General features: G+C 41.2%; 1 protein-coding gene across 2 annotated transcripts in view; it reads right to left on the reverse strand.

Annotated features, from left to right (window-relative positions):
- Nucleotides 1-460: 460 nt before the first annotated feature.
- Nucleotides 461-23,988, reverse strand: part of ypel1 (yippee-like 1) — a 44,521-nt gene continuing 20,993 nt past the window's right edge. For both annotated transcript variants that reach the window (XM_060843778.1, XM_060843779.1), the window contains exons 2-5: nucleotides 22,885-23,170; nucleotides 15,061-15,104; nucleotides 4,557-4,665; nucleotides 461-2,844 (exon numbers count right to left, since the gene is read on the reverse strand). In XM_060843778.1, the coding sequence (XP_060699761.1) occupies nucleotides 2,755-2,844; nucleotides 4,557-4,665; nucleotides 15,061-15,104; nucleotides 22,885-23,001 (360 nt within the window). In that variant the 5' untranslated portion in view covers nucleotides 23,002-23,170 and the 3' untranslated portion in view covers nucleotides 461-2,754. The remainder of the gene's footprint in view (nucleotides 2,845-4,556; nucleotides 4,666-15,060; nucleotides 15,105-22,884; nucleotides 23,171-23,988) is intronic.

A 23,988-nucleotide genomic window follows, 5' to 3' on the forward strand; every position in this document is an offset into this window, starting at 1 on the left:
TGCAAGATCTAGGGAGGAGAAAGATTAGGTTAATGTTTCAAATCTAACCATTCCACCTGGTAATGGCCAACAATTCCACTTAAACCCAATTGAGAGAGAAACATTTGGGACATTTTAGAGATGGGGAAGCTCCATTTCAAAGCAAGGTCCAAAAACAGCACACTGCCTTTAAACCTACATATCTGTCTCAGCATCCCATGCCATCCTCTGGTAAAATAAAAACAGGAAAATTCACTAATGTTAGCAGAATCATCTTTCACTGCAGGGTGGAATATACTTCGCACTTAAGAACAATCACAAATTAGCAAACAAAATTGCCAGGAATGTTTTAACTACAACTTCATATGTTTCTGTTATGTAGGACAGTGCTGCCGTGGCATGAATACCAGAGATGCCTATCGGTGTGCCTCACACTCTTGCTAATGTCTCAACCACCATTGACAGACAGGTTGTGTCCTGGTGAAAGTCTTTATTTTAACTCCAGTACAATACAGTGAGTTGCTGCACAAAGTTGATGTAGTTTCAAGACAGATCAGCAAAGCAATGTATAGTCCCAATAGCTATAGGGGAAGGAGGGGGTGGGGGGGGAAAGAAAGCATTCAAATGTTTATTTCTCAAAAATTAAAAGAATTCAGGCATAAAAATCATTACATTTCTAATGCAGAACAAGCTTTAGAACTTGTAATATCATCAACCATTCTTGTAGAAAGCACACTTCAGACTGTCACGTCGCCCTTGCACTAATCAGTCACTACCAAACATTGCTCTTCAGAGCACTGCACACATTCTGGACATATATTAACAACTCTAAAGCCTCAAATCTATACAGAACAAAAATCAGAGAACTATTGTTTTGATTTTGGGAAAGAAAAATACAAAAGTTTAAAAAGTGTTACCCAGTCTCTGAAGGCTAAACCAACAGATTTTACTTGGGATCGGCCAGCTCATGGGTCTCCCAGATTGAACCAGGAAGAGCTGCCTCCACTCCCCACCACCCCAGCCCCATAAATCAATTTTATTAAAAATAAAAGTTAAAAATGGAGAGAATTTCTCAAAAATAAAGGAAACAAACTTTTAAATCAGCTTACAAAGAGACAGTGTGTGTTATGGAAACAAAAGACATGTTCCAGAGAACAAAAGTGCTCAGGCAGGGGAAGCAAAATTAACTTACCCAGTAAAAATATGTATAAAACCTTAAATATGCTTTTTCTTTTTCTAAATGTACAAAAAATGTTTTTTATATATAGGGAAACTGATTTAACAAGATTTTCCATCTGTAGTCTGCTTCAAGTATATAATTTCTGTAGTGTGACCCTGCTGGAAATTGGCTCAGTAACCAGACTGGCCCCATTTTTTCCCCTCCTTCAGCGGCGCTCATGTAACTGGGACCCATCCGCGAAGAGTTCCAAAATCATTGCACCGCACCAGGGAAACAGAATTCTGACAGCAAGAGTGCAGGCAAACAAAAAGTTACATTTAAGCAGTGATAGAAACACTATTTATTTGATAGGAAATGAGAGCAATCTCACTTGTGACACCTTTTAAAATTTAAAAAAAGGAAAAACATCACAAAAGCAGGAATTTTTTTCTTTTCTAGACCTTCCTGTTAACACTGCACAAGAGACTTTTAGCAGCAGAGTGCACCGTTGCATGTAGTGAGCCCACACGACAAAAGAAAATGATTTAACCAGCAAACCATTGCACCCAAAAAAACTATCCACACTCCAACAGGGAATGGCCATCTGCCAAAAAAAAAAGGATCATAACAGGAGAATGCAATAAAGGTAAAAATATATAATTATTTTAAAAGGAACAAAAACAAAGTTCTGGTAATGTGTCTAGTTATGAATCCCCATTTCCCAGGCATGTGCAAAGGAACTTCCTGCGTTCATTTAAAGTCATAACGGTCCAAAGACCGGGGAGCTCAGCTCTACACTTAGAAAACGGATATCACATCCAGAAGACTTCTCTTTTGTGCCCGGTTTTATCCAGTGCATTAGTGTACGGCAATACATGGAACCAGCCACATGTCTGTTCTTCAAAAATCAATTTCAGTGGTTCCTCTTTCTCCCCCAACTGTTCCCCATCAACACTGCAGCTGTTGAACACTAGATTCTTGCCTTCTGGACATCAGCCACAGTTTGGAAGTAACAGAAGAAATCAATTGCAAATAATGGGATTCAACTATCTCAACGCCACAACATTGTGACCATTATTCCAATCCCAAAACAAGTTTTTAAAAAATAAAATTGCTACATTTATGGTGTATGATATATACACATATCCATTAATATACATGTATATACATACATAACTCCCTCCTCAACCCTCTATGCTGCTCAGCTCATCCAGTTGTCTAGTGTAAAAGCATGCACAGCTATAGAAGAGATACACAGTGGAGTTTAAAGAAAGGGAAGGGAGGACAGCCAAGTTCAGAAGTCACTTATAAAGCTACACTTCCCAAAAATAAAACTTCAATTATTCTTCTTTCACTCAAACTGTAAAGAGCGCAGGAAACAACAATTCCTCTATAGATGTCTACACAGTGTTTCACAGGAGAGAACACCAAACCTAGACAGAGAGATTAAAAAAAGCAAAAAGGGCCGACAAGAAGGCGACATCAATGGTTCAGCTGTAAGGTTTTTTTTAAAAAAAGTCAAATGTTATTAAGCTGTCCCATAGCAGAGCATTTTCTGTCCATTAGATCAGCCTCATACAGTCTTAAAATAGCAGCAGGGGTCTGCAGCACGCTGGTCATTCCCACCCATTGTCTTTAATCATGTGGGCCAATTCAATAATGAATTTTCCTTCTTTATATTTCTGACTGCTCTCAAAGGCATGTTCCTGAAGAGAGAGAAAAAAAGAGAAAGTGTCAGCAAGGAAGATGTGGTAAAATAAATGCATAACAGCTTATATATCCAAACATCTGAAATGACCAAAAAAAGACTGAACAATAAAATATTAGCAAGATAGACAATGTCAGAGTGATCAAGAGATCCTAAGAGGTCCACCGAGGAGTATGGTGAAATAAATAACCTAACATTTTGGCTCAGCCCATGCAAAACTGGTCACTGCATGCACATGTATCACTTTCTCTGGTTCAGAATGTTCCTCATTCTACAAGTGCAGTTCCTGGGTTCTATCACTCCTGATTTCACTGTGTCCAGATTTATCAAAGAACAAGTGGCTCCTTACTAGGACATTTTGGAGTCAGTCCAGATCCATAATTAGTCATCTGGTCCTCAACTTTTTCATGAAGTCTATGCTTCTGACGTGCACTGCACACCAATCTCTCTTGGGATTGGCCAGTGCTGGGATCGAAAAGGTTACCTAACATGATGTCCTACAGAACTAAGGACTCTTGATACCAGTCTCAAAAACAGACTGGTGAATGTACTCTGATAACTAGATTTCTAAATCAACCACTTGAAAAATAAACAAACAGCCATTCTCCCTGGCCACTGGGAGGGTGGAGGCAGAAAAGGATCCCCGATAGTACATGTTACACAGTAACTTGACCAGAAAACACCTTCAGGTAACTGGATCAAGTGCACTTCTGTAAAGACATTGCACTTGCAGATAGTGGACAACAATGCCTTAATTCCCAATATAAAGGGTCCACACCATGTATGCAATTATGGCCTTGCCCTCAGGCAAAGTGAACCCCAGCTGACTGCCACTTCATTGCTGTTTATGAGGAATTCAATAATCCCTGTGTCTAGGCTGAGCAGCCTTTTGAAAGTTACTATAGCTGCAACACACAAAACTGAAATTGCTGTTTGATCATTTAAAAAAGAAACTGGATAGGAAATGCTGGAAATACTCAACAGATCAGACAGCTTACATGAAAGAGTCACATTAACTATTTTTGCTCTTACCTACAAATGCTGCCTGACCTGTTGAGTATTTCCAGCATTTGTTTAGACAAACATCACCAGGTCAACTGTGTTCCCCCAGGATGGGAAAGCAAACAAGTGGGAAACCTGATCCTGCCTTTATTCAACAATCACTGGGCAGTAATCAAAAACAAAGTGAGCCAAAAAAGTGGCAGGGAATGAACATTTCCGAGTAAGCATACCCAGAAAGAGACTGTTCCGAGACATATCTGAAGAGGAAGTAGTCAACTCTTTACACAGCTAAAATTGGTCCACCACTGCAGGGAAGTAACAAGCTCCATCCTGCTGCTCTCTCAATGCAATCCACTTCTTAACAAGAGGGTGCAATTAGTCACTATTCCAACAGCCCAACCAAGGGCCATTCTAAAAATGGCCACCTAGAAGGACAGTACACTCCAGAATGGCACTAGGCATAGGAAAAATTGATCATGTTAGACAACCAGGTGACAACACTGTTTATATGATTCAGTGGCCTAATAACCTGCTCTGAACATTTTAAGTTTTAGTGCATACTGAACATCTCCCGCATCAAATTTGAAGGAATGTGATCAGTCAGACATGAGAGGAGGGAGAATAAAAGGAGCCAAAGATTTCATCTCCACTGTCCCCCATGCGCATTCCCCAACACCAATGCAGAATAAGAGCTACAAGGAGACATACGTATTTCCATCCCAGAGTGGTTTTGCAGTTTTCACAGTAGATATCCGCTACAGCATGCAATCCTGTCAGTAGCACTCTCTCCTCAGCAGGGCCACAGCCCACATTCACCCTGCACAGAGAAAGATTAGGAGTAGTCAGTCTACTGCTTTTCACATAACAGACCATAAATACTTTAATAGAGCCAAAACATACCCATTGACTTCATGTTGCATTATATTGATGAGAAGCAAATTATTTTGGAGGATGGCAAAATGATTAAAGGCAAGGCTCATATTTACAGATTTTGAAGCAGAGAGATTAAAGGAGCAAACAATAATGGGTGATTTGGAGAACTAGTACAAGTCTGTTAGAATTTCTAGAAACATTAGGTTTGGAGAGACACATGGGAAGTGAATCGGGACAGATTGAGAAGAAAAAAGGTTTCAAATTAAAGAGGGGAACTGGGATGGTTTGGTGAAGACTAACATGATACAAATACAGCTGGATAAGTTTAACTGAAAGTGAAGGTGGTAGTAACTTCCCAGTATGGAGCAACCGTAGGCAAGAGAAAGAAAGACAGCAATGTTTATCTTTTAACTTTATTTTGCTAACTTATACCATGAAGAGCTAATATAGAACTTTTAACTTTATTTCTATATTTCAGCACCTAAGATTTGTACTTTGTACCCAAGATGGCACAATGTGTGGTGGCATTTTCCATTTTGCACTGTACTCCTGTCCTTTTGAACTTGAGCACACGTGACAACAAAACCTAATTAAAGATTCAAAAACAATCATGAAACAGCAATCTCAGCTTTAATGGAAGAAGAGATGGGGTAAACAAAACTGGACATTATAGAACTTTGTGCACCCTAACCCAAAAGAGGATACAGGAAATCTGTGTCTTACTTCAGGTTAAGAGACCCACACAAATTGCCAGGTGTAATGTTTTAAACAAAAATAAACAGCATTCTGGAGAGGAACAAGGAGAGGCAATCGTAATACTCTTGCTCCAAATATACAGCAAGGGAGATTTGTCGCCATTCATTGCCTTACAGATTTTCAGCTCGTCCCCATCTTCGTGCTGTGCAGAGTTTCCAGCGGCATGTTACATGGTTCTCCTGAAATTTATGGGAAGATGTGAGATGGGAGTGTGGAATCTAAACCAGCTCATCTTGCATCCCAAAGTACTAACTACACCTTGGAAAATCCTACTTCTCCACTGCTCTCCCCAATATTTTAAAGAAAATGTACAAAATAGCACATTCTCAGAAAGCTGGTCTGTAGTATTTGCACCACACTGTGTGCCATCCAGAAAATGTGCTGCAGTAACTCACCAATGCACCTCCAAAACAGTGACTTCTACTACCTGAAAGGGCAAGAGCAGCAAATGCATTGCGACACCACCACCTGGAAGTTTCCTTCCAAGCCACCTTGCCATTCTGAGTTGGAACAAATCACCATTCCTTCACAGTCACAGAGCTAAAATTCTGAAACTCTAACATTATGTGCAACCCTACACCACATAGATTGCACAGATTGAAGGGGGCAGATCATCAGTTTCTCCATGACATTTAGGGATGGGCAATAAGTGCTGGACCAACCAGCCAAATCCACAACCCATCAAAAATTTAAAAACAAACAGTTTCACTATCACTTTTTTGTAATGAATTATGGATAGTGTGCAATAGCTCCCCCTTTCCTTCAATGCAGTCTTTGGTTACAAAGCTGCCAATCAACCATCTTAACGAACCCTTTATTTCCCTTTCTTTGCACCAAACTCTTCTTTCCTTCTAAGTTCTTGGCGATGTTATCATTTCAAAGGCTCATGGCTGTACCCAACTCTTTGGAAATTCACTTTACACTCAGGCACGGTGGCTCAGTGGTTAGCACTGCTGCCTCACCACACCAGGGTCCCAGGTTTGATTCCAGTCTTGGGTAACTGGCTTTGTGGCGTTTGCACGCTCTCCCAGTGTCTGGGTGGGTTTCCTTCGGGTACGCTGGTTTCTTCCCAGAGTCCAAAGATGTGCAAGTCAAGTGAATTGGCCATGCTAAATTGCCCAGTGTTAGGTCAATTAGTCAGAGGGAAATGGATCTGGGTAGGTTACTCTTCGGAGGGTCGGTGTGGACTGGTTGGGCAGAAGGACCTGTTCCCACATTGTAGGGAAACTAATCTAATATAAAAATAGGATTTCAGTGCGCTAAAACAACCCTAATCAAAAGTCACAAGTGATATTTAAATGTCCAACTGTGACCAGTGTGAACTCTAACATTCTATGCCAAACCATCTGCACACATCAGCAACTTTGCATAGATTACAGGGAGTTTTTTTTTAAAAACCGCTGATTCATAATTCTGACACACTTAAAAATGCCCCAAAGACACAGACAAACAAAACACAGTCACAAAAGCATTATTAAACTATATTTAACACAAAGCCACTAGATATTGGGATGGGGGAAAAGGGAGGGTTGGCGTGGCAAAAGCAGCAAGTTTAAACACGGCAACACAAATAATGGAGGGGTGGAATATAAGGCCTTGGTAAGTACAAGTTTGCGTGTGTAATGAATTTATGATGCAGAATTTAGTAGCCAACAGCTAGATTACAATTTGTTGTACCCTCTTTTTATACAGTTAAATCACTTTTCCTCCTAACTACATTTGATGTCACACGAGGAGACAGTCTCACCTTTACAGAAAGGCAAATGGTTGAAGAGGCAGTGAGTGAGCCAGTGAAAAGGCATCGAGGGCAAGAACAAAACAGCACAGGAACAAGCCGTTCTCAGTCCTCCAAGCTTGTGCCGCCACATTTTGCCCTTCTATACCAAAACTCTTCACTTACAGGATCAATATCCCTCTATTCCCTTCCTATTCATGTGTTTGTTCAGGTGCTTCTTGAATGTTGCTATTGTGTCTGTTTGCACCACATTCTCTGGCAACACGTTCCAGGCATTCACTGCCCTTTGTGAGAAAAACTTGCCTTGCACATCTCAAACCTCCATCCCCCCTTGCACCATGAACCCTGTCCTCTAGTAATTGACCCCACCACCCTGGGAAAAACCCTCACACTTTCCATTCTATCCATGCCATTCACAATCTTATAAACTATCAGGTCATTGCCTAACCCTCCTACATTCATTGAAAATGAACCTGGTCCATCCAACCTTTCTTCATAGCTAAAATCTTCCATACTAGGCAACATCCTGGTTAACCTTTTCGGTACTCTCTCCAAAACATCCACATCCTTCTGGTAGTGTGGTGACCAGAACTGTATGCAATATTCCAAGTCTGGCCAACTAAAGCTCTATAAAGCTGCAGCGTAACTAACTTGTCTATCCTTATACTCAATGCCCCTTCCAAAGGCAAACATGCCACAAAAAAAAGGATGAAAGCATTGTTGGTCTCAGACAAAAGGCCATAAAATCTAAAAAAGAGAAAGCTTCTAGAAATTAGAACCTCTTCCAATATGAAATAAGTGAATCTGTGTGGACATGTTACAATTTCAAAAAGAAAAACCTGTAAAGCAGGGGGAAGATAGGAAGTGTTAACAAACAAATGGAATAAAAACATTTTAATAAACAGAGGCACAGGAAAATAAAGGATGAAAACCAGGAATAGCAGTCCCAAGCCAACTGCAGACTGAAAATGTAGAGAATGGTGACTAGAACGATTGCAATTTACCCAAAACACAGGGTCTTGTTTTATTTCCTGCCACACACAACCACAAGTTATGAACAGTCTGGGGAGTGGGATGTCTTTGGTCTAGGCGGAGTGAAGTTGATGACTTCAGTCTTCCCAATATTTAGAGGAAATTTCTGCTCATCGCGTACTAGATGTCCAACAAGCAGTATGATAATTTAGAGGCTGGGAGAAGTGGTAGTGAAGAAGATTGGATACTATTGGGTGTGTGGAAACTAACCCATTTTCTTTTGGGTATTGTTGATGAGGGGCAGCGTGTAAGTATGAAATAGAGGGGGGCCAAGGATGCATCCTTAGGTGGTGATGACCTGGAGGTAATACCGATAGACTAGACCATAAATCCAGAGACCCAGGTAAAGTCCCAACATGGTAAGTGGTGAAATTTAATTTCACATTTTAAAATAAAATTAAATTAAGACCATAATGATGAGTCAGCCACGTTGCTGCAGGTCTGGAGTCACATTTAGGACAGACCAGGTAAGGATGACAGTTTCTTTCCCTAATGGACATTGAGAAAAGCTATGGCCATTAGGGAAAGAAACTGTCATTCTACCTGGTCTGTCCTAACGGTGACTCTAGACAGACAGCAATGTGGCTGACTCTTATTTGCCCACTGGGTCATCGCGAATGACCTAGCCAGCAATATCCACATCCCATGAATGAATTTTTAAAAATAAATCTACAGAGCTGGAAGAGAAAAGTCATTGCAGGATTATCTGTCTGTGACCACGTAATCAAAGAATACAACGAGGCAAGTACACTTGCACCCAGCTGGATGAGTGTATGAGGTGTTCAGGAGAATAGTGTGGTCAACAACAGACAGGTGGAGAAGGAAGGGTTTGTTTACTACAATCACTGTCACATGTGGGACGTCATTTGTTACATTAAATTGTTTCAGAACATGACATACATGGAAGTAGGATTTGAGGGATTAAAACATCCAGTGGGGGAGGGGAGATGTGGTTGCAATTGTGACAGGTGCAAAAGGTTCAGTTCAAAACATCTTTTAAGTCCGGGGGGGGTTCTGGTGAAGTTGAGGTGACAGGAAGGGTGTCATGGTAGATAGCTGTGATACTGGTAAAGTTGGAGAATGCAAACTGATACGAGGGTAGCATCATACTGTTCTGTTCTTTCTTCCCACGACCACACCCAATCCACTAAATTAGTGCATCAAGCCAGTTGCTTTGGGCACACGTAATGTGTATATTTGTGAACATCAGTAAGATACCTCCAGGCTATCACCTCCTAAGTACACATCCTTGGCCCCCTCTACTTTACACTTCCATACTGCCCCTCATCAACAATATCCAAAAAAACCTTTAAATTATCATACTGCTTGTTGGGACACCGAGCACAGGATGAGCAGAAATTTCCTCTAAATATTGGGAAGAGGAAAGTCATCAACTTCGCTCCACCGAGACCAAACACACCCAATCCCCAGAAACCAAGGTTGAACCGGACAGTTTATAACTTGTGGTTGTATGTGACAAATTATGAAGAGTCAAGATTCCAACCCCATATCTGTGCTGTCAAAAGACCAATATTTTCGATTCCCCAGCGCTCCTGCCTCAATCATCACTCATGCCTTTGTTCTATTCAGGCTGACGTGCACTAGCTGGACTCCAATGTTCCACCCTCCACATACTTATGAAGCCTATATTAAGTTCTATTCACCCATTATTCCTGTATTTACCGGTCTGCAGTGGATGCCACTCAAGAAACATCTTGCTTTGAGGTTACATCTTTTAATCCAAGTCAACAGCTCTAATGTTGACCCTTTCAACTTATTGGTGCTCCTTTCAATGCTGGTTCCTCTGCATCCCCAATTTTAATTGCTCCACCATATCAGTAATCTCTCAACTGCCAAAGTCTACCTCCTTTAAGATGTTCCTTAAAAATTGATTAGATTAGATTACTTACAGTGTGGAAACAGGCCCTTCAGCCCAATAAGTCCACACCGACCCGCCGAAGCGCAACCCACCCATACCCCTGCATTTACCCCTTACCTAACACTACGGGCAATTTAGCATGGCCAATTCACCTGACCCGCGCATCTTTGGACTGTGGGAGGAAACCGGAGCACCCGGGAGGAAACCCATGCAGACACGGGGAAAACGTGCAAACTCCACACAGTCAGTCAGTCACCTGAGGCGGAAATTGAACCCGGGTCTCAGGCGCTGTGAGGCAGCAGTGCTAACCACTGTGCCGCCCAATTGTTTGGTAACAGACTGTTTTACTACATTTAAAGAGACGCTCTACAAATCCAAGTAGTCATTAAGTAATCTGTGTTACAGTTACTTAACATGCAGCACAAGTTTTGTTGTGGAACGGATTTAAAAAGTGATATGTCAAAAAATAAAATATATAAAGAGAAAGCAGAAAAACACTCTGCTGGATTATGTCGGATTTGAGAATGCAAACTAGTTCAAATGTGTTGAGGGGTGGGCAGAGGGAAAGAAGAAATAAGAAGGAAACAGCATTTGATTCTATATTTAACATAAGTACATTACCCCAGAACGAATAGAATGTGGAGCTTGCTTGCACAAGGAATGGTCAAGGTAAATAATACACATGCATAGACTGAAGTAGAAGTGAGATAAATATACAGACAAAGAAATGGAAGGTTATACTGACTAGGCTATATGAAGACAGATAGGGAGGGACAGGGAATGTGTATACGAGCCATAAAAGTACATCATAAGCCATATTTATGTACATAACTATGTAAATGCTAAAATTACAGCAATTTCGCATCATGAAGTTCTTGCATTCAGCTGTTTTTAAAAACTTAAAACAATCCAGGTCTTTTTCAATATATAATTTCAGTTGCATCACACTAAACTTTTACTATAAATTTTGTGTCTTACGATCTTATATTCCACAATCACCTGATGAAGGAGCAACGCTCTGAAAGCTAGTGCTTCCAAATAAACCTGTTGGACTATAACCTAGTGTTGAGATTTTTAAGTTTTAAAAAAGGCTGTTCTTTAGAGCTGCTGGAGACTGGTACAGATGGAAAGGATAGGACAGGACGGTCCTGTCTCAGCAACTTAACTAAATATGTATTGTTATCAGTTTGAAAGATGGTGGAAGCCCAGTTAAAAATCAAAACCTTTCTGGAACTCTTGATGATTACAATGAAATGGTCATGGGTACGGAGTTGGTGTCAGCGCTTCTGGAAGGGTGTCAGATTGGGTGGGGTGGGGGAAAAATCTACAAGGGGGAAGAAACTCAAGATAGTGCATTGCAGACTAAGGTCAACATTTAACACCTATTCCTAATTGTCCTGGACTGTGAGATGACTGAGCAAGTTACTAAAAGGATACAAGATTGCAAGAATGTGAAATTTTAAAAGAAGGATGGGGGAGGAAGAAAAGGGAGAGTTGGTGAAATGAAGCGTAAGATTCTGTCTCAATGTCCGTATTCACGCAAGAATGGCATTACAGTCAAACTCAATCTTATTCTCATCAGATATCCACACACATCTCAGCATAACCACTGGGGAGCAAACATTGAGGGGCACTTGGCCCATTTACCCATCCTCCATTTCAAATCCCCAGCCCACAGGCATCAATAGTTGCCAAAATACTTCTCCCTCTAGGTGAGCTTTAAACTTGCTCAGTAATCAAGATCTCCCTGATTTAAAACAGTCCAGCACTGAGTCACATTATTCCTCTCCATCAGAGAAAAAACTTACTGACAGATTAAAGAGATTTTAACAGCATGGAAGAGGCCCTTCATCCTGCTGGGTCCACAACTGTATTATTCTAATCATTCCTTAAGCATTGGACCTGTGGCTTCATATTCAGATAAGCACTTGCACACTACTTAAACATCTTGCGGGATCCAATCTGTACCATATTTTGAGGCAGTGAATTCCAGACACACAACCTTTGGGTGGGAAAAAAACAGGTCTTCAAAGCGCTTTGAAACCTTTTGCTCCTCCCCTTCAAACTATGCCCATGGTCACTGATCTCTCTATCAAAAGGGGAAAGGTCCCCTTCTCCTCTATGCCCCCTCCCTCCTTCCCACCAACCCTCAATAGCCCTCAATCTGATAGCAATCTCACACCCCCTTCAAACTTCTCTGCTCCAAAGAAAACTACCCCAGCCCATCTAGTCTCCAGTGATTTTAAAAAAGCCTTTTTAAAAAAAAAAATCGCCTGCAGAATTGGAAGAACAAACTAATCCAAAGCTAGCAAGTGCAAAAAAAAAAGCATTGTTATTTTATTCAAAAGAAGCGCGGAAGGAAAGTACCCTCCCTTTCAAGTTCCTTTAGCTTGCCAAAAGGAAATACGTTGCTCAAAGCCACTCGACCTTACTGTATATAACCATAACTGCATACTTAGGAAGTCAACAAATCACACTCTGATATTCAAAACAACTGGCTTGAAACTGAAATCACTGGAATGACAAAAAGTTGAAAGAACAGATGGCATTCCAATTCCACAAGAGGTTAACCAAATCAAAGCATGGGATCAATTACCTCGACTCGAGTTGAGACGGACACCATCACCATTATGTAGTGACACCCATCGGCAAGAGGAGTGCAAAGCTGACCATGATACCTTCTATAGCCAAACATCCTGCTGACACTGAAGCCAAACTGTTACACAAAGTACATTTTTGAAATCAAAAGGCAGCCAATCTCATTTTCATGGTTCTTGATAAAGAAAAATAGGTCAACTTCCAACTACTCTCCCCCTGTACAAGAGAGAAATTTCAAGACAACTGCTAGACTGAGAAAGTAGACAAGAACCACAGGGAGCTTGAAAGCACTTGGTCATCCAAAAGAGAGACCAGCCCTTATATTTCTTCAGTTCAGTATGTAAAGAAGTGTGAAGCCTCTTCACCTTAGTGAGACTGCTCTATCCAAGGTCCATGGCAGATTACATAATAGACTTTTCTATCTGCAATAATTCCACGTTCTTCCTTGATCATTCCCAAAGTAAAAAACAAACCAGAAGTGACCTCATTAGCTCCACAATCACTTCGGAAAATCAACAATCTTATAATTCAATGTACCGTATATTCTCTCATTTGTTTACAGCTGTGTACAATGTTATCTTGTATTTCAACACTTGTGACGTACTAACAAAACCACACAAAAACACATTTTACAGAAACAGATTACTTTGCTTGCAGCAATTTTACACCAGAGAAAAGCTTCCCAAAGCCACATTGTATTCAAACTATTGGAGGAGCTTATTCTACTTTTGAAATATTTATTCTTTTCTTGAATAGACAAATGTGAGAAACTGGAAATATCCATGAGAATTAGAACCTCCAAAGTTAAAATACAAAAGCGTAGAACAGCGCTGGTCCAAGCAATATACATCAAGGTAGAAAATTAATGATCTATTTTGATTTAGTCCCCTCCTTCTCTCCCTACATCTGCCTTCACTTTTTCCTCACGTAAGCATTGCTCTAATCAGACTTTGCTCGTTAATGTTTCACTAGCCACATGGGTGCTTTCCTGGTGATGCAAACAAAGAATAAAGTTTTAGCACAGCCACAGATGATTTGAGGAAATATTAAAGCACTACTGCAAAACCCAACGGAAAAAAACAAAACCAGAGTCTCCTCACTTAAAAAAAAACAAAAAAAAATGTTGTAAGATTCACAAGCACCTCCAAATGACTGACAATCACCCATACCATCAACCCACAGACCAGTAAGTTGCCATTTAATCCTGAAATTTGTTTACACTGTTCTTAATACATTGCTCAACATTTGAAGGAAAAATAAGCAAAAATCATAGTAGAGTTCCTCAAACACTGCGGAATAAATTGCAAGCACCCATAATGCAGCATCACCAAATATTCTTCCATATCCAAAAGGCATAGGCCTTTATAATGGCAAGAGGAACTCCAACCCTACCTATGACATATTCATCAAATGTCTCACCCATAATTCTCTTACCTGACACCCAAAGATTCTGTAACCCAGCAGAAACTACCCTCCAAACCACACACTCCGGTATGGCCTCTCCCCAATACAATTTCTTATTCAGCAAACCAGACAACCAGAAACTGGTGCCCTTTGCACAAGCAAGTCCTGATACATAATGATAGAGTCCTACCCATTGCACATACAACAGCACCACTCCCAGTAAACTTTAAAAAATTAAAGCAACAAGTTGGGTTCAAGCACAAAGCTTTAAAAGGTCTTTTAATGTGACATCATTGAAGGGATTTCTGTTTCGACATATCAACAGGCACTCCAACCATTTCATAACTTGTGTAATGCAATTTTATGTCATGTGACATTGAGGGGCATAAAACAACATTCCCTGCTTAAATTTAAGTCCCATCAATTAAAACCTCCATTGCAAAAAAGTAATTCAAACCAGTAAAGCACCCAGGTACTTGCTGCTTCTGGGCTTATAACCCAAAGTCCAAAAAGGCATGATTGCATGCTCAATTGCAGAGACGACTGGGAGAAAAACTAAATCTTTGCAAAACTGCGGCACACAGGTACCCAAAGACAGAAACAGTCATACAGCACAGAAATACACCCTTCGGTCCAACCAGTCCACACAAAGTATAATCCCATACTAAACCAGTTCCACCTGTCAGCACTTATATTAAAAATATAAAAATATCACTTTAAAGACCATATCTTTCTGAAGTTCTTTTTCATTTACTTTTCCAAATGTCTATTAAACATTATAACTCTACTTACACCCCCCCCCCATCACTTTCTCCAGAAGTTCATCACTCACTCTCACACACACACACACAAAAAAAACTGCCCGTCATCTAAGAACTTTCATATTTGAAACATTTTTTTTAAAAAAAAAAATCAGTAAACAGAGCCACACTTACACGGAGTTGAACAGGTATGCACGTCCCTGGCTACCTTGGAACGACTGAAAAAGAAAAAAAAAAGGTAAAGATTAACAGGTTTGGGACTAGAAGGAACTAAAGAATTCAAGCTGAATTCCTCCTGTATAAAAATAGCCGAGCTCTAATTTCCACATTGGTTAGCATGTGGGTTCCACCCAAAAAGGCCTACTTTAAACCAAAAACCCTAACTAAGTATGTGTTCAGACATACAAACTCAGAAGTTGGTCAGCAAAAGAGAAACCATCTATTTACTACAAAAACGATACTTTAAAAAAGGAACTTGGTTTCAGTTTGATTTTTTTAAAAAATATGTCCTGTTCAGATTTAAAAGTCCTGACCATCTTAACCTCAATGATCCTTCATACCTGACCACCATTAGGATTATAGAACGGGGAAACCGGGGAGTATGGCTTATGTATAGTCAAGCAACTAAGCACTGGAAACCAGTCAATATTAGAAACTCAGTTTCTGGAAGAGAAGGCAGATAACATTTCAGGAGTTATTACCTCTGCCTCAGGATACCCAGTGAGAAGTGCACTTAGAATCTTTTGACCTCTCTAGATGAGAGCACAAACACACCCGGTATGGTTTGACAGTGATGTCTGACCGAAGCTGAGCGCACAGTATTCCACAGTAATAGCTGCAAAATAGTCACAAATAAAAGTTTAAAGCATGAGCAACAGGAAGACAGAGCAAAAACTAAAAAAAAAACCCTGAGGCAAACAATAGGGATGGCTGATAAGCTGAGGGGTAGGGGGATAAATGCTGGGCAGGGCGTTAACAAGAAGGGTGTGTGGTGGAAAACAGGTTGTATTGATTGCGCTCAGCAGAGCCACAGAACTGGAGGAGGAGGTAGCAAACATGGAGGAGGATACTCACGGTCTGAGATCATTAAATTTGCAGTGGGAGGGTTCACCAGATCGGTGATTTGAAGAAGAATGGAGTGGCTCGATTAGTAAGTTTGTAGACAACATAAAGATTGGAAGATTGTCAGCCAATACAACAGAATATAGACTGGCTGGAGACTTGGGTGGAGAAATGGCATATTGAGTTTAAGAGGGACAAATGCATTTTGGAGACGTATACAGTAAACGACGATCTTTAGCTGCATCCAAATACAGAAGCACCTAGGCATGCATGTCCATAGATTCCTGAAAGTGACAACACAAATGAGTAAGGTGGTTAAGGCAGCATATGACATGCTTGCTCTCAGTTGGGGCACAGAGCATAAAAATTGGCAAATTATGTTGGAAATGTATAGAACTTTACTTAGTCTTCGTTTGGAAGAGTGTGTGTACAGTTCTGATCTCCAAACTACCAGGAACAATGCGGAGGCTTTGGAGAGAGTACAGAATCAGATTTACTAAGATGTTGCCTGGTTTGGAGGATATTGGACAAACTTGGTTTGTTTTCACTTGTGTGTCAAAAGGATGAGGGCAATGTGATGGAAGTTTACAAAATTATGAGAGGCATCGATTGAATTGATAGTTGCAGACATTTCTACCCTGGAAAAAGACAATTACTAGGGGACATTGGTTTAAGGTTAAGAAGGGATAAGTTTAAAAGGAGATGTTTAAAGGCAAGGTTTTTTTTCAAAAAGTGGGTGCTAAGTGGTGGGAATACACTGCCACAGGAGGTAGTAGAGACAATAGCAATGTTTTAGGAGGCAACTCAATAGCTACATGAATAGGCAGGGGAGGGGATATGGACTGTATGGAGGCAGAAGATTTAGAAACTGTCAGTGCAGTGTTGATGTGCTGAAGGGCCTGTTCCTGCCCTGTACTGTTCAGTTCAATGTTCTTTGATATCCAGCCAGATGAGCGCTGCAGTCAGCCTGAGACAGAAAGCTAGCATGGAAACCTGGTGTGCTAAAGTGACAGCAACTGGAAACTCAAGATTATATTTTAGGGATGAGGATGGGATCAGGATGTCTCAGAGGGAATGGTCCCTGCAGAACTCCAACAAGGAACAGGAGAGAGGAGGATATTATGCCAGTTGGTCACAGGAAGAGAGAGACTTATAATCTCAAAAACATCCACTATTTTCCCCTCAAAAAAGTCAAGGATTCCCAAGCAGTGTTCAGATCAAACTCATTTCCTACACTTCTGCCTTCATCCCTTCCCTTCCAACAATGTTATGGTGCACCAGTTCGCACTTTTCACCCCAAAGGATCATAAACCACCACATTTCCACCCCCCCCACCCCCTTCCACTAGGATACCAGCATCAGACGGTCCTGTCAGCATTCTGCAAGGTATCCCGAGAGAACAGTCCCTGATCTACTCCTCCTTCGCTCCCCACATCCCATGTCACTTACTCATTCAAACATTGCATCTTCTGCAACTGTGCATGTTTAACATCTCCCTCTTCACTATTCAAGACTACAAACATGCCTTCTAGGTGAAGCAGCAATTTACCAGTACTTCAGTCTAGTTTACTGTATTCGGTGCTCACAACATGATCCCCTCTGCAGTGGTGAGAAGATGAGAGGCTGGGCAACCACTTTAAGGAACACCTACCCTCTGCCTGTAAAATGACCCCAGCTTCCAGCCTGCCTTTGCCAATGCGTCTCGCTCTCAAGCCTGCTGCAATGCTCCTGCAAAGCTCAACACAATCTGAAGCAACATCACCTCATCTTCTACCTAGCTACCTTGCAGGCTTCAGGACTCAACATTGAGTTTAACAATTTCACTTCTGTGGGGATAGGTAACAAACATGCTCCAGGATCCTATCTTGTATGAACTGCTCCCAACACTGCCAACCCATTTCCCACCAGTGACAGCTTCTCATTAACAGAGGAGAATAGTCATTTCAAGCAAAAGCCCTTCATTCCTGATGAAGGGCTTTTGCCCAAAATGTTGATTCTCCTGCTCCTCGATGCTGCCTGACCCACTGTGCTTTTCCAGCACCACACTCTCGACTCTCATCTCCAGCATCTACAGTCCTCACCTTCTCCCAGCTTCTCATGAAGCACACTGCCTAACATTTATCTCCTTCTTAATTGAAGGATAATGTCATGGCTTGCCTGTTTATCTCCTTTCTCTCCCCCCGCCAGCACTTAGTATGGATGCTGAAAATCTGAAGCAAAAACAAAATTTCTAATTTGGTTCACCGTACTTCAAAGGTCCAACACACAACAGAGGACAAGGATGAGGACAGGTTGCTTAAAAAGCCTGCATTGAAATCCACAGGCAACAAAATAATTGATTTCTCCTAATTTGTACTTACTTCCTATTACTTTTGGGAGAGCACTCGATCATTTTTTTCTTTTAAGATGGCTGTCACTGAATATTTGGCCACTAGATTCATCACATGCAGGTCCTCCAAAGTGCGAGACATTTGAAACGAATTAGATCTTGCAATATTAAATAATTCTAACAAGCATGAGCAATCAGAAACACAGTGGCCTGTATTATGGAACCACCTCCAGAATGATCAGATTTTGAACTCACTTTGTTATGGACAGCACACTGTACATTCCATTAATAAGTTGGCACAAGTACTCATTTGTTGCTGAAAATGTGCCAAAGTTGATGAGGGAGAGTGAGGCAGACATTAGTCAGGAACAAAATCAACTGTGTGCAGCAAGCATTTCTGATTGGCCCCACATTACATAATCTTTCCATTACCAACAGGAAACCCACACCTCTCCTGGCAGTACAAGGTTACAGCTGGGAGAGTCCAGAGTTTCTCTCCTGTACCATCAGTGTCAGCTAACCTAGAGAGATACTGCAGCTTTTCAGTGGTTCTATACTGCTTCATCATCCTGTTCTTCAGGATGGCAATGTTCATGACAGAGAACTATTTCAAATTATAACAAAAGAATGTGGCTGAATGCAAACAGGAAACAAAATTAATAAAAACACTTTTTAAAGCAGCTAAAATTTGGAAATTGTAGTGACTGGTACTGTAGATCCATAGTTAGGTCACCGAGGACAAAAGCCAATGTTAGAGGTCAACCCATAACCAATTACAAGAATCACCCACCAGTTACGCTGGAGAGAGCAATCCACTCCACTTGCTCAGTGACGGATGCACACAGGTAGAGAACACAAACTACAATCTTAGGCCCATTCCACTTTACCTGCAATGTGGCCTATATTTGCCATCAATCAGTAGCATAAACAGATGTTGGTAAAGATCCAAGTGCCTAGACTGTCCCCTATTGGTTCTCTGTACAGGCTGAACATACCCAACATGCATGTGTGAACTTAGCCAGAGAGGTAAGAGACAATCAAGTCCAGGCCTATGAGGCGAGCTTCCCTTGAAAAGCAAATTGATTTAATAAAACAGACTTGAGCAGCCCAACAGCTCAATGTTTCTGTTATTCCAATGAAACACCAAAGCAACTGATGACATCTTAGTAACTTCCAGAAACACAAATCTCTCTTAAATACAGCAGAGATTCATCATCGGTGGTTCCTTGCAAACAAGGATGACTCTTTCCACACTCAGGCGGAGTACATAGGTGGCTGCCCAGTCCAACGCAACTTCTGCAATCTATCATACTTGGGGCAAAAGGCAGTCATGGGAAGGGATTGATGTGGCACAGACGTGGCAGCATGCTCCTTATGTCGCTTTTGCCTGGCTTCTGCTTTTCCCCCGACAGCAAGTGTGGTTAGTGCTTTGATGCTGGGGATGTTGGCCTGGTCGATGATGTTGGTATTGGCGCATCTTTTTCCCGTCAGATTTGTAGCATTTTGTGCAGACAGCAAGAGCTCTACTTTTCCAGCACCTTGAGATGTCTGCTGTTGACAGTCCACATCTTAGAGCCACAGCTATATAAACCATCCATATAGGATGGCAGGAACCACCACAGCTCTATAAACCATGAGCTTGGTATCAGATCTGATGAGGTTGTCCTCTAATACTCTTTCCTCAGGTGGCAGAGGGCTGTGCTAGCAGGCTGGATCTCTTCAATAGCTGCTTTGGTTGACAGGACTCTAGAGGCACTGGAAATGAACAAAGTTTTCTAAAGGCTCATAACCATCTCACTAGATTACAACACATCAGGGGGAAGCAAAACATTTGGTTTTAATTGTCACAATCCTTTAATTTGCCCCGTGTTGTTCTAAACCTCCTTTGAGTATGTAAATGCACAACTCAAACCAGATCCCTTATGAAAAACTTTGCAAACAAACGATAGGTGATCATGAGTGGGAAACAAAAAATCATTAAATACAGGAAGAACTAAAAGCATGATTGTTGGGGAAAAAAATTAATCCCAAAAGACTTAAAGAGACAGATCACAAAAGAAAATTATGCATTAGAAGTTCTGAGAACAGTGAATAAAGGATTAGCTTTCAATTATGAAGCAGAGGCAAATGGTGACATGGAGTTGGCCTGCTGCATGAACACAGCCCCTAGTGGTGCAGATGAGCAAAATTAAAGATATTCACAGGGGCAAACAAAAAGTATCACTTGCATCTGGGAGATGCAAGAAACAATAAGTGGCCCAAAAGGTTAGTGATGTAAATTGCCAGCAAGTACTATTGCTCCTCAGGTCAAACAATGGAACCCCACTGCATTGCCACTTTCCACCACCACTGCCTCAAGCCACAGAGATACCAAAATATCGACAAGCCATCAGAATTGCCAGGCACTATTCACCCATACTGATCATGGCAAATTTTGTCTCTTGCCTGAAGTTAGATTTCACTGATAAACCTTCCACAACTTCGTGAAATTGTAAGTGCTCACTCCTACAACATTGCCCACCTGCATGAGTGATGAAGAACACACAAGCCATGACCAGTGAAAGTCAGGCAACAAACATACACTCATTAGGTTCATGCTTTTTTTTTCCCCAAAAGGTTCGTCTATAAGCAAAGGAACAATGACCAGGAAAAACAGATGCAGCAGGAAATCTGTGTACCCCAGCAATGTAAGGAAAACAGGCCAACCACAGGCAGACGGATATTGCACTGGCCAATATGTTTTGTATTCCAAAGCCAGGTATACAAACCAAGTGACTCCAGTCAGAATGATTAAGTTTTTAGGGTTAATAAAGTACATTAAACACATCCTTTTGGGGAACAGGTTCCCCAAAATTTCTTCAAGTTCACTGCCAGCCCCTTGCCACGCTATTAGAGGTCTCAGTCTCAGGTTTGGAAAGCCTGGTTTACCTAGGAATGGCAGGCATCTTTGTTGCTATCAATTCTGTTGCATTAATACCAGAAAAGAGGAAAAAAAAATGTATAAATTAGCCCGAGAGGAAAGGACACTCCCACACGTACAGACAACATATGAGAGAAGGGTGAGAGATTGAGGGGAAAAATGGTGTATACACACACAGTTGAATCCTAATACAAAAGGCAAGAGGAGAACAAAAATGTACAGGAAATAACATTTTTTGGGAATTTTGCAAAATGTTATAAAGAAAGGCCGGCAAAAAAAACCACCAGTTAGACAATAGGAAATCCATCAAAAGAGAAATCGCAGAAATTTGAAACAGTTATCACCCTCAGCCACTCACATTCTTTAACCAGAGGATGGGTTAATAATTAAAATGAGAGAATGGGAACAAAAGTACAGTGTCAGAATTTGCAAAATCGAGCCAACTGACTAGACATCAAGGAAAAGTGTGCAGGTCGCTCTCGGCTTATGCAAAAAAACAAAAAAGGTATCTAACCTTCTGCCTTCACTTGGGAATTCTTCCTCCTCAAAACACAAGTTTCAATTTATAACTGATGAAGCAGGATACAAACAAACCTGATCATTGCTATTAAGTACTGGGATAAAAATAGAAACACTTCTGGGCAGCAAAAGGCTGTTATTTGGATTGGCCATCATTCTGTAATCCCACAAAAACAGAGGGAGTGGCGCAGCAGGAAAAGTTATAGCTGAAAGGAAAGGAAAGACCTCTTCTTCCTGGTACCACCCAAGTTCCACTCCCTGTACTAACACTGTATGCTGCCTCTCCACGAGCGATCACCTTCGCCTCCCCTCTCAAGAGAGCCGTTACAAAAAAAAAGGCATTCATCACTACCATCCAAATGCGAGCCGGAGCTGGCTCTCCAGATGCTCACTCTTGTGCTCCTCCAGCTTCCATGTACAGAGCGGAGTGCACCGGTAAACAGAAGCTGCACAGAAAGGCACGTAGGCAAAAGGAAAAGCCCAACAGTTAAAAAAATAAAAGCTTTTCATCAGGCAGGAATGGCATAGAAGCTGGGAACAAAATACAAGAGCAAAATTATACTGCTTTTAAGTTTCGCTTCATTATTTGGCCCTAACATCTGTCAGAAAACGTTAACTCCTGGCAAGAAAAATTTGTGCATGTTGGGTTCAACATCTAAGCTCACATGTTAAGCCTTGGTAGGTGTAATTGAACAGCCAGCTGATAACAAGAGACACTGCAGCAGTCCGATGAAGGCATATGGTATATGAGGTGGCCATTTGTTATTCTGTCCATGTACTGGAAGAGTATCCAACTAACTCAATCCTGTACAGCCTGAAATTCCTTTTCAATTTCCTTTGGAAAATTAGATTAAATGCACTGGATCATTAAGGACTCTTGACAACTTCAGTTCTAACGCCAAAATTTAAACACATTCTCCAAATCATCTCTCAGGTCCACAATCTAGAACACCACCACCAACTAGTTCGCCCAGTTGAATACCAGCCCAAAATGGATCTCTGCACCACTGGCGCCAGCCAAGGCCAACTCACCACACACTGAACTTTTTTCATTTACCAACCAGGATACCTGAACAACCAAGACTGAATGGCATCTCCAAAGTTACCAGTCTGCAATAAACCATTTCAAATTAGAACTCCAATAGTTCCTCTACCACAAAGGCCTTACCTTGGAAATCAGTTCGTCGTGATTGGCCAGGTGAGCTCGACAATGGATGCAGCTGTACGTCCGATGACAGTTTGGCAGGTATGCCTGGAAGGTTTTTGATTTAGTCATCTTTACCATTTCCAACGGGTGTTCTTCACTGCTGAGCTCAGGGCTGGCAGTCGAAGAGTTACAGGCCTGATGCACTCTCTGACAGAAGAAACACTGGAAAACGCAAGCAAAAGCCGTCGTTGTGATGGAGTGTGTGTGGCCTTCTCCACACAGACACCACAAGGGAAACTGTCAGAACCTGCAACGATGAACAGAGTCACATTAGCATAGAAAGGGAAACAACGGGGGCAAACGTGCTAACTTGGATCTAGGCTGCCAACTGCAGAGTGCACATGTATTTAAGCTTTTATGTTAAGCAAATTATTATGGGTTGTTTTGAATAGCTGAGTGGAATTCAAACATTGCTACATTTCAAATAGTTATCAAATATCAAAAACATGCTGCTATTTGAAGTAAATAGGTTTGGGCCTTGTGCAAATGTATTTAAAAGGCAAAATGTTATAGACATGCATCCACAAGGTGAGAGTGATCTTTTGCACCCTTGTTTAAACATCAACTAAATTTCTGTGCCACTAATCACAGCTTGGGGTGTGAATGTCTTCAGCTGCTTTTATAGCGTTCACGTAATTCAGCTTCTAAGAATTGAGCAACGAGTCAGCGCCAACTCAACTTATTGTGTTTGTGGAACCTTGCTAAGCTCAAATTGGCTGTAGCATTCACCTACATAAGTCAATGTATTTCAAGAAAGCAATTCATTGGCTGTGAAGTACCGTCAGATACTCCAACAGTGTAATAAATCACCATTTAACTGCAAGTTCTTTTGTTCCATTCTTTCTCCATTTCAACACTGAGCTGTTCATCTCTTTTCAGGATCTACTACTGTTGCTACAGGAATTTACAGCAGAATAAATGGTCATGCCTATGCTCTCTTTGCAAGAGAAATCCATTACCAATTTTAACTGTTCCATTCTTGCCTCAGCCTTACATCTTCCACTATTTCAAAATATGTATTTATTTGTTCTCTCAAGTCCCTGCTTCAGGCTGCCCCTGTAGTAA

Source organism: Hemiscyllium ocellatum, chromosome 24, assembly GCF_020745735.1.
Source record: "Hemiscyllium ocellatum isolate sHemOce1 chromosome 24, sHemOce1.pat.X.cur, whole genome shotgun sequence".
Lineage (NCBI taxonomy): Eukaryota > Metazoa > Chordata > Chondrichthyes > Orectolobiformes > Hemiscylliidae > Hemiscyllium > Hemiscyllium ocellatum.